At 55.1% G+C, this 11,567-nt stretch overlaps 1 protein-coding gene across 7 annotated transcripts in view; it reads right to left on the bottom strand.

Moving 5' to 3' along the window:
• Positions 1-2,245: 2,245 nt before the first annotated feature.
• The window catches only part of OTUD7A (OTU deubiquitinase 7A), a 210,442-nt gene continuing 201,120 nt past the window's right edge, over positions 2,246-11,567 (bottom strand). For all 7 annotated transcript variants that reach the window (XM_064480500.1, XM_064480502.1, XM_064480505.1 and 4 more), the window contains 3 exons: positions 6,645-6,759; positions 6,389-6,473; positions 2,246-5,254 (listed from right to left, as the gene is read on the bottom strand). In XM_064480500.1, coding sequence (XP_064336570.1) covers positions 3,809-5,254; positions 6,389-6,473; positions 6,645-6,759 — 1,646 coding nt within the window. In that variant the 3' untranslated portion in view covers positions 2,246-3,808. The remainder of the gene's footprint in view (positions 5,255-6,388; positions 6,474-6,644; positions 6,760-11,567) is intronic.

The raw sequence follows: 11,567 nt of genomic DNA, 5'->3' as shown, positions 1-11,567 counted from the left end.
AAAGTAGAATAGTTTGCAAAATAAGCTTGTGGACGCCACGGGAGGGGTGGGAGCCACAGAGTCACCATCCAGAGACTGGTGGGAGCTTTGCCTGGAGGATTAGATACCCCAGGTTGTGCCCCCAGAGGAATGGAGTCTTGCTATCTTGAATAATAAATTCCTGACCATCGGCTGCCAGAATTAATGAACCAAATCGCTTTGGAAAACATTACATTTGTAAAGGAACAGATCCCAACTTTTCAGAACTCCACCTGAGCTGCTGGGTGGTAATCAGTAAGAAACGGTCCACAGTTAACTTAGTGAATATGAAGTATTCATTCAAGAGGAAAGGTGCAGTACCAAAATCCAGGAACAGAAACATTGAGCCTCCCATGGAAAGAGAAGAGACAGTTACACAGTCCCACTTTCAGAGGGGATTTGAACAGACAGCAGAAAGCATTTAACCCCCAGTGGAGCCACTTCCCACCTAAAGTGAGCCCTCCAAGGGGACCGCCCTGTGACAACAGACGGGTGCAAAATATTGCTCTGTGGCATATTCTGAAAAGAATAGAAAAATAATTTCTATAGTACAGTTTTAAACTTGGCTTGTAAAATATCAACAGAACATAGCATAAAATCTACAAACGGAATACACTTAAAAACACCTTCCTTTAACAATATACTATTTAAAAAAAATCATAGACCCAGGTAACGCATATGCAGTAAGTGTGAAGTAAATTACTGAAATAACCTCCCCTGGGGTTTAGAAGTAGCTGGGATCCTTCCGGAAACTTGCTGCCACTTCAAGCCATCTGACCTTCCCAGAATGGGAAGTTTGGCCAGACCTCAGCTCACAGAGAGGGTCAGCACCCTGGTGTCCAGGACCTGAGCCCTGGTGGGGCTCCGGCCTTTCTGGAATCAGGAGTGGCCAGCTCCCGTTTTCTGGAGCTCCCCAAATCTTCTTTCCTTTTCCCTGCTCCCCAAAGGGCCTCCAATTCATAGAAAGACCTTAGGAGACCTCTTGACCCACATGTGAAAAACACGTTAGTTTCTAATAGTTTCCGTCCAGCCTGATGAACTAATTGGGTCTAAGAGCTGTGTGGCCAGGGACCAGGGCTGAACGGAGTGCCGTTGGTACCCTGGACTAGGAAATGTAATGGAGTGGTAGGCTGTCATGGTTTTAATACTGTTTAGAGGAAGGATGGACCCAGATCGCTCACAAGCGGAAATGGCTATCTGTAAATAATGTGCACGGGAGGCCATCATGTCAGCTGGGGGAGCCCCCATAGGTGGCCTAGCACATGGAATCACCTGTGATGCTGAGAAATTGGGGCCTTCTACGTGGCGGGAGAAGCTTGGTGTGGGCCCCCGGATGCAGGATCTCAGGCTCCTTTTCATGGCACATTAAGTCAGATAGGGGTGGGACGGAGGTGACTGAAATTCAAGGAGCTAGAACAGCTTTTTGATAATACCTATGAATGACACTGCCTGGTTTTAAAGGCTTTCCTTTTTTCTCCTGGTACTACAAATGGACCATTTTTATTCTCAGTTTGCCTTTTCTTCCTTCCTTCCTTCCTTCCACCTGGCAGAGAGCATGAGAAAGAGAAAATATTCACATAGCCAGTGTTGGAAATTTCCAGTTGGCTGTTTTAATGTGAAACAATTCAGAAACAGACAAGCGTTTACTTTCTGCCTCCTTGACTTCTGGTGTGTGTGAGTGTGGCTTCTGAATGGGCAGGGAAGCATTTTCCAGGCTGGCCTTTTTCACCTTCTAAGAGTGAGGAGCAGAGCAGAAGCTGGTGTCTACAGGTGAAGCCGTATTTCCTGTGACCTTCCAGCTTTGGACGGCAAAGCTTTTGCTCAGCATGACGTGAACAATTGGTCCAAGAAGCTGCCACAAAATCTCTCCATGGGAAATTGTTTAAAAAACAACTTTCTTTGTTTTAACAAAAGAAACCCCAGTAACACGAGGGACACGGATATTAGTAATTACATGTTGAAAGTATCGTTTAACGTGAAAAGGAAAACTTTCCAAAAATCTCTGTAAGAGCCTATTTCATAAAGAATTTTAAGGAACCACGTATGCAAAACTTGAATCAATTACTGAAAACTCCACTTGCTGTGGATAATTAAAAACAAAAAGGAATTACTCACAGGAGATACTCAAATTACTTTATTATAATTCTTCAAACAAGTAAAAAAAAATCCCCTCCCTGTTTTGTTTGTTTTTTTTTTTGCTGCTCTTTATGTTGGGGCGTGGGGTGGGGTGGGGTGGGGGGAAGCATCCTTTCTGGAGAAGGGGAAGCTGGCTCCAAAGAAGAGATGGTCTACCTCCTGTGTTTTCTGAAGATACACCCGCAGCAAAGCTGGGTGCTTTGTCCTCTTTCTTGGGATTATTAGAGGCTATTCTAAGGCTCTCACAGGTTTTAAAGGATTCTTTTGCTAGTGAGGATTTTATCCATCTTATCTGTATTTCTTGGAAACAAGATCTTCACTTAGTGAGGCAGATTTAACTCCTCAGTGTCCTTGGCCAAGAATGGTTTTCTCCAGAGGTAATCTTGGAAGGAAGAGGCTGCATATTGCTGCTCAAAACAGGGGAGCTAAGGACACATTTTTTAAAATTTCCTCAAGAAATGTAAGGAGGCACCAAAATAGGGACCGCTCAAGGATGGGGCTGCCCCCTAACGTGTTATGCAGCCAGTCAGAGTTTCCCCCACCCTGAGGAGGGGACCCCGATGGAGTGGCGCCCCTTCACCTGGCTGATCCCAGACAGATGCGGGTGGAGGTGGGGATGGGCTTCCTTCCGCCCCCGCCCCAGCCCTCTCCCTCTGGAAAGAGGTGCAAGCCAGGTTCCAAAGCCGCCTAGTGGGGGCTGACACAGTGACCACAGGGTCAACTCCTCGTCTCTCTCCTGGGGCACCGAAGGTCGCTGCCTAGGGGCCCTCCGGCGACAGGTCACTGTGGAAGTGTCTTCAAAGGAGAAATGCGCGCAGGCGGTCATCTTTGCTCCTCCACGGGCAACTCCAAATTGTGAGTTCAGAACCTTGCTTTTGGGACCCCAGGTGTCTTTGGAACAAACTCCTGTCACCTGAGCTGCCCGGCACCGGGAGCGATCACTCCACCTCACCGCGCCCTGCGAGGTAGGTTGTCCGGTGCACATCCTACGGACGCCCGCGGCTTGGATGGCAGTGTGAATGTCGCTCGAGCCGGGGGCTGCGGGAGGAGGTTTTGCTTATGAGATGGAGCCACGGATTCCTAAAGGGTCACGGGGACCCCCAGGGCGTCAACGGGGAGGCAGAGCGCCTCCTGTCCTCCGAGGACCAGGGAGGGGCGGTAGGTGGAAGCCTGAGGCAAAGTCGCCACCGCGGTCCCGGGGCCGCGCGTTCGCTTCTCGACCCTGGGTGGCACCGATCGCACGCAGGTGACCGCTACATGGAAGAGGTCAGTCGCTGGGTTAGGGAAAAAAAAAAAAAAAAAAAAAAAAAAAAAAAGGCATGTAAAACACTCCCTTCTAAAAACAAAGGGCTGCAAATTTCTTTATTTCTCTTATCGAGGAACAAAAATACTCTTGCAATGGCTATTGAGTTTCCACGGGTACGAGGCAGATGCTAGCTAGCACACCCACTTCCAACAGTATGACTTGTTTCCTATCCGTCTACTACCTGAGTGGCGTCAGTGTAGGTTCAGGCACCATTAGGAACGTTTGACCAAACACGTACACAGCACGGACAGCGGCGTCGCCGGCCTTCCGGTGGCCCAGGGCACGTCCAAGAGACACGGACAGCACGGGAAAGAGACGCTCGACGGCCGTAGCCGCGCGGCGCCGCGTTCAGGGCCGGGCCCCGCGCGCCTCGCGCCGCCGCCGCAGCTCCTCGCGGTAGCAGTACGAGCAGTAGTGCTCGGTCTCCGCGCGCCCGTAGAACGCGCAGTTCTCGCGCTGGCAGCGCCGCTGCGCCGGCCCCGGGCCCGGGCCGCCCCGGCCGCCCTCACCGTTCGAGCGCGCGGCCGGCGCGTCGGCGTCGGCGAACTCCAGGCTGTCCCGCGCCGCGCCGAAGCCGTTGGTGTAGGTCTGCGACTTGGGCTCGGCCGCGCCCGCCGCGCCCGCCGACCCCGGCAGAGCCCCTGGGACGGCGCGCGCCAGCGACTCCACCGTATTGACGGTGCGCAGGGCGGCGGCGCGCGCCGGGCTATAGCTCTGCGACGACAGCGAGCGGTTCTGCTGCGGATACGTGGCGCACGGCCGCAGCGCGCCCACCGCCGGGGCGCACGCCTCGTCCCGCGCGCCCGCCGCCTGAACATGGATGATGCTCTGGCGCCCCGGCGCCGGCGGGCTCCGGCCGGGGGCCGGTCCACTGGCGCCCGCACGTCGCGCGCCGCCGGGGCCCGGGGAGGCCACGCCGCCCGCCGCTGCCCGCGCCGCCCGTGCGCCCGCCGCCGGCCCGGGGCTCGGGCGCTCCTTGAGCTTGAGCACCAGCTGCGTGGGCGGCCCGGCCGGCGGGCCCGGAGAGGCGCGCTCGGGGCCCGGCGCGACTTCAGCGTCCGGCCTGCGCGGCGGCCTCTTGACCGTGGAGGCGGAGGCGGCGGCGGCGGCGGCGGCGGCGTCGCGGCGCCGCTGCTCCTGCTCCGCGCTGAAGCGCTCCTGCGCGCTGGTCAGGTAGTAGCCGATCATCTCCTCGTGGAACTGGTGCCGGTGGCTGGTGAGCAGCAGGCCGGCGAAGATGAACTTGCGTTCGCCCTGCATGGCGGCGCGCAGGATGTTCAGGCTCAGCTTCACGTCCGTGCTGTACTTCCAGGAGTCGCCCCGGGGCCCGCCGCCCTTGTCGGCGGGCGACGCGCCGGCCGCCTTGTCCGTGGGCGACGGCGTGGTCTTCTCCGATGGCGACGTGCTGGCCGAGGCGCCCGACTCCTCCTTGCTGCCCTTGCGCGCCTTGGCCTTCCTCTCCTTGCCGCGCTCCGGTGCGTCGCCGTGCTTGCCGTTGGCGGAGTTGGCGCGGCTCATCTTGCCGTGCACCAGGCCGCCTAGGCCGCCCATGTTCTTCTTCAGCTTGATGCCCAGCGTCTTGCTGAGGCTGCCCAGCTTGTTGGCCACGGAGTCCGCGCGGGTCTTGTCCTTGTCCTTGCGCTGCTTCTCCTTGTCCTTGTCCTTGCCGCTCTTGCCATTATTGCTGTTGGAGTTGCTGCACACCGAGTCTCGGTCCGAGTCCAGCGAGTCGGCCAGGGACTGCACGTCCTCTCCCGCCGAGGCCGTCGGGGACTCAGGCTGCGCCAGAGGGGCCTGCGGAGGGGGCGGGGAGGGAGGGTGGGAGGGCCGGGAAGGAAGGAGGTTAGCGACCAGCTGTCCCCACCTGGGCGATGAAAACAGACCCTGCCCCCGCCATGCTGCCTCCAGCCTCACTTTCCCAGCCCAACAGCCTCCTGATTCCCGACCTCGAGCTGCTGCCTTCCCACCCGTCATGGGGGCTAGAAAAGAACGTGGACAGCGACGTCCTGACATCCTCCAGGCAGCTGACTGGAAGGTCAGTAAGAGGCAGGACTAAGAGCCAGACTGCCACTGACTGTCGCTTGTGCCATCAGTAAAATGGGGTACGAGTACCTGCCTCAGGGAGCCTCACAAAGATTACATACAGGTAAAGGCTTAAGTATGAAGTCTGAGCTTTGCCAACAAGTTGTGGCTCCTAACTCTGCTGGGCACTACCCCACTTGCTTTTCTTGTGTCACTGAAAAAAATATTCGTTACGAGCCCCACTTTATGGCCAAATAAACTGATGTCAGGGGAGGACCAATTCTTTGTGAGCACCCCCGACCGTCGCCTTGAAAAACAATCCCTTTTCCTGGGACTTAAGTACTGAGATCTCAAAAACATCAGTCGGATACTTAGAGGCGAATCCCTCTCAGCATCTGGAAGCGGGGATAGCGTGGGTCCTCCCCGGGGGAGGGGGCCAAGTGGGGCGGGCAGCCCCTTTCACACTCTCCCGGAGGGGAGAGGAGGAGGGGATGCTGAGGAATTGTGCTCTCAGTCCCCTGGCTTTTTCAAGGACACACACACAGGTTTTATAATTAATTCCGTTCCGTGACAGCACACTGTGTTCCCATCTCATCAGTGAGAGTTCCGTGTTGTGACTTGCCTACGATTTGTTTTCTGAGTGGGCGTGTTTATTCCCTTCCTGGAAAAATTAAGGGGACAAAACATCCCCGCCGGAGCAAGCGCCTACCTCCAGACCCGCAGGCACACGCGCGCCCAGGCACGCGGTCGAACCGGAGGAGCCCAGGCGGCAGGAGCGCGGGCACCGCGCGGACCAGGCGCGGCCCCGCCCAGCGATGGAGAGGATGCTCCCGCCCCGCCCCGCCTCGCCCCGCCCCGCCCCGCCTCGCCTGCACTTGGGTCCCAGCGCTCCCTCGCCTGGCTCACCCGGGTCTCGGAGGGGATCCGGATCCACGTCACATTCATGTAGCTGTGCAGAAGGTTCAGCTTGGCTTCCAGCGACAGGATCAGGCTAGCAAGAGAGGCACACAGAGTGAAACTTGCCCCAGCTCGCCGGGGCGCACCCCGCCCGCCGGCCGGTGGGAACAGGGGCGCCGCTGCCCGGCCCCTCCCCCGGGAAACCCAGCGACAGCCCGTCCCGGAGGTCCCGGGGGTGGGGCAGGGGCATAGGGTCGGATCTTACTGGGCCAGCCGGGCATTGTCATTGTCGTCTCTTCCCCACTCCCAGGCCTTCCCGGGGTCCACCGCAAAGTGCAGAGGCAGCAGCTTGTGCTCCGAATCCGTCAGGGGGATCACGGCTGGAACGCAGAAGAGAGACCAATGCCAGGTGGTCCACGGGCGGGACCAGAGGCTCGAAGTCCCAGCAACCGCCAGGGAGGACAGTCCAGGGCCACCAAGACCAGGTGTCTCTGTGATTAAGCACTCCGAACAGAGGCATACACAGGACGTCTCTGCCAGCAGGAGCGTTCAGGCCGTGGGTTTCCAAACCTCTACTAATGGTTTTAAAAAATGCCCTATTTTTTGTGGACGCTTAATAGCAGTTGAAGGCATTGCCTGGCCTTGACGTGGGTCTGTCGGCAGGCGGGTGCCCTCCTTGGGCAGCTGACAAAAAATAGCCTTTTGCTATTTATAAGGAGGGACTCAGGCCAGATAGCGCACTGTGCAAGGTCACCTCCCAGGAAGTTTGGGGCCAGGCCCACCCATCTCCTTCCAGAGACAGGGAGTGAGGGCTGCCTGCTGACCTGCTCATTTCTGAGTTCATTCAGCAAGTCTGTGCTGGTGTGGGACCCAGGGACCCGGTGGCCCTTGCCACAGGGAGCTCACATCCTGTACCAGGGAAGGATAAACAGGTGACATCGGGTGGTGATAAGCCCCTTGAGGGGGGGAAACAGCAGGCTGAGAGATCTGTCACAAGCCTTTCTAGGATAGGCCAGCCAGCCTTCCGGGGAGGGAACAGGTAGGTGGAGAAGGCAGTGAGGAGAGAGGTGCCCCTCACTGCACCAAAGGGTTGATTCATCAAAACCATTCCTGACTGAAAGCCGCCTCCGCTCGCTCCCCACCCCCCACCGCCCTGCCCCGGTGGGCGAGATGCTGGCCCACCTCCCGGAGGCTGTGTCGGAGGCAGTGTTTACAGGTGTGTCTGGGATCTGCTAAGAGCTGAGTGAGCTGCGGTGGGCCCAGTGGGATCAGCTTCCTAGGGACAGGCTGACTCCTGTTGTCAGGGACAGAGGAACAGGAAGGTGGCGACCCCACTTCTCCACTTCTGTTCTCTGAGTGGCAGCTTCCGAGTGAAGGCTCCCTGTAGGAAGTCCCACCCCTCAGCTTCGAATCAGGCCCCTGGGCTTGACCATGCCAACTGCTTTGTTTGCTGGAGCCAGGCCTCCTGGCTTCGTGCCAGTGGCTGGCTGGTGCCTGGGGAGCCAGCCTGCCCAAACCTGGGGGATGCAGGGATGCAGAGGTGCAGAGCAGGGCGCTGGTGCATCCTCAGATGTGCCACTCAGACCCCTCTCCACCAGGGGCTCTCACCTCTGCCATCCCATCAGCTGAGGAGGCAGGTGTGGCCGGGTCCCCTTAGAGGTGGGGAAGTGGGCTAGGAGCTGACAGCTCGTGGGGCACGGGGGCTCCCGTTTCCGGCGTATCCTCACCCATTCCAGCACTGGAGTGCCTCTCTTTCACTCGTCTGCTGGTGGCCAGATGCTGCCCAGCCCTGATTGAACACATGGTGCCTCCCACAGGCTGCTTTCCTTTGGCACCAAGGGCCTCATCTCTGGGGACAGTGAGTGCCTGGGCACCACTCCAGCACACAGGGGGGCCCTCCTCCTGCCCAGGGTTTACCCTCCCTCTTCTTCCCTCCTCCTCTGCCCCACACCCACCACGTGTCATTTCCCTGTGATTCACCACAAGGGTGCCATGGCAAAAACACAAAGGCAAATAAATAAGTAATAATAAAGACGTAACATCTAAGCCTGAATCCCATTAAGTTGATTTGTGAATGGGAAATTGGCAACACTGACTCACTGCTGCCCTCCAGTGTTGCTAAGGAGAAAATGTGACCCCAGAGCATCCCCTTCTTCCGCCCCACCCCGGCTTACACCCCAGAGGAGGGAAACACAGCTGGGCTCCGGATTTTCCATTTAATCTGGATAGAGACTAGGCTGCGGTGCTCTGGTTTGGGAGAGCAGGGGCAGCTTGATCTGCCCTGACTTGGTCACGATACCCAGGCCACCCTTCCCAGGGCTGAGCTTCAGGATAGTCACACCCAAGAGCCAGTCCCATACTTCCATGAGTCACGACAACAACAGAGAGAGGGTTGGCCCGGCTTCCCACCCATGGGTGGGGACAGGGGGTAGAGGCTCCCTCCGCAGACACCTTTTAGGGCCGCGTGACTCCCTGGAAGGCTCGGTAAAGGCGCCCACTCCAGGCTCCCAGGCAGATGGCCAAACCAGAGTGTCCAGGAAAAGGATCCTAGGACTCTATTTTAAATAAGCACCCTCTGTGGTTCTTGAAAGCAAGCAAATCTGGAAGACACTGTTCTCGAACAATAATCTGTTAGGAGCAGTTTCTGTGGGTGCAGTGTGGGCGCTTTGGGGTCTGGCTGTCCACCACCCAGGGGACAGGTGCCTTGGGGGTGTCTGTCCAGCTGCCAGCATTAGGAAGGAGCTGGTGCTTACTTGCACCCATGGGCCGGGAGCAGAAGCTCTGTGGGAAGTTCTGGGCATGTGTTTAGGAGTGGGGGGGCTGTCTCCCTCACCCCTTCCCACCAGGATGCCTTATGAAGACGGTGGACCTACAGGTGGACCTTTGGAGGGAACCTGCCTGCCAATCAGGAACACCTGTTTTAGACTCTGTTTGGATCAGAACCAAACTTCTGTTGCCTTGAAGCACTATGATTTTGGTTTCTTTGTTTTAGACAAACCAAATTAAGTTGTACAGCTGAACAGCTCCCTCGGCCTCACCTTCCTACCAAAGGGCTCCTAGGAATTCCTACACTCAATAGCTGGGCTGGAATTGACTGCCTGCCCACCAACCTCCCCCTGCCCCACAACACACAAAGCAGAAAGTTGGAATCACCTGAAGACGCTAGAGGCTGGCCACCTAGCAGGCTCCTGAGCCCGGATGTCAGGAGGCATCTTCTCTGCAAGGGCAGAGCAGTGCCCTGCGGGTCAGGGCCGGGGCCACAGGGCCCGGGAGCCCCACCTGTAGCTGTCTAGGCTAGGGAGACCTCGCCAACAGGCCCCCTGTGAGCATCAAGTCCTTTGGATGCTTCTGCCTCTCGCTTTACACACTTACTTCACCCTGGTGGAAACCTGGCTGCCCCCAGAGAGGGGGTAGGGATGCGGTAGCTTGCCCTCCGGTGGCAAATAGCCATGCTTCTCACAATAAGCCTGCAGACTTTGTTTTTGCCTTTGAAAAAACTCTCCTACCTTTTAACCTGGAAACATAGAAGCAGCCTCTCAGACTCGCCTGGACAAAGGGGAGCCACAGCAGCAACATACGTTCAGTACTTATTTTCCAAAAAAGAATGGAGACTTCTGGTTCCTGTTTGGGATGGAAAAAGCTGGAAGAGCCACATCCCACCGGCAGAACCACAACCAGCCAGACGAACCACAAATTCACAACTTTCCTTTAACATATCAGAGACCTAAGCCATAGGCAACTGGCTAGCCCCAAGTCTAAGGTGCCTTTGAGGAGAGATGGCTGTGCGCTTAATTGGGGCAGACTCAGCTGGACCCCAGTAAGAAGAATTCAGCTAAGATTGTTGACAAGTTGGTAAAGGAAGGGTGTAGCCTAGGGAAAAAATACAGAACTCTGGGGGCCACAGATATAAGGGGAATTCACAGTCACCTGCAGGCTAGAATTCTGAAAAAGTGTCCTTCACAGACCTTTGCCTTCTGTACTAAGGAAGAAACTGTAGAGGGCAGGGCTACACTCATTGCTGGCCTTAGAGCACTGGGCCTTTCCCCAGTAAAGTTTGAGGTGGGGGCAGAAAACAGGTAATAAACCATTTTTTTCTCAGGGGGAAGGGCAGGTATATGTGCTGAATCCAGAACCACAGCTGGGGGAGGTCACTCCCCTCAATGAATTCAAGGACATAGCACCCACCTAAAATAAAACCTTAATCAGAGTAACAGAAACATTACCATTCTGGGCTCCCCTTCTCACACTGCACTCTACTGCTAGAAAAGGGGCAAGAACCTGGAGAGAGAACCTTGCTGACATGAGGCACAGCACAAAGGGTGCAGCAGACAGTGAGAAATACCAGCCCCACCATAAACACAAGATATGACTTGAGAAATCTGAAGGCAGGATAACCATGGCAACATCAGATCCTGACTAGACTGATCTAAACCCCCCCACAGCAAAAGAAAAAGCTTGCCTAGTTTCCGGAATCAAAATGATGTACCTTAGTCTATATTGTCCTACTCAAGATGGCTGGCTTTCAACAAAAATATTTTTGGTGTAAGAAAAGACAGGAGGAAACCGACACATTGACAAGAGAAAAGACAGGTGACAGAACCAGAGAGACAACACAGGTATCGAAGCTATTAGACATAGAATTTAAAATAACTCACTAATAAGTTAAAGACTCTAGTAGAAAAGGTAGACATAATCCAGGAGCTGAGGGTTGATTTCAGCAGAGAGAAAAAAAAATCTATGAGAGTCAAATCAAAATGTTAGAAATTAAAAAAAAAGCCACAATAATAGAGATAAAGAATGACCCTGAGGGGCTGTTCAGTAGACGTTACACAGCTGAGGAAAGAATCTGTGAGCAGTAAGACAGGTCAACAAAAATTACCCAAATTATTAATGAAAAAGAATATGGAAACAAATATATGTGTGTGTGTATATATATATGTATATGTGTGTATATATATATATATGTGTGTGTGTGTGTGTGTGTGTGTATGTGTATGACTGGGACATTATGCTGTACACCAGAAACTGACATATTGTAACTGACTATACTTCAACTAAAAAAAAAATTACCCAAATTGAAACTTTGAGAAAAAAAGAGTAGTGGGGATGCTGAGCAGAACATGCAAGATTAGTGGGGCACTGCCAGATAGCCCTAGATGTGTGTAAGTGTAATCTCCAGAAGGAAAAG

Source organism: Camelus dromedarius, chromosome 29 (assembly GCF_036321535.1).
Source record: "Camelus dromedarius isolate mCamDro1 chromosome 29, mCamDro1.pat, whole genome shotgun sequence".
NCBI lineage: Eukaryota > Metazoa > Chordata > Mammalia > Artiodactyla > Camelidae > Camelus > Camelus dromedarius.
Note: the sequence above shows the minus strand (reverse complement) of the source record. Positions and strands in the feature narration are given on the sequence as shown.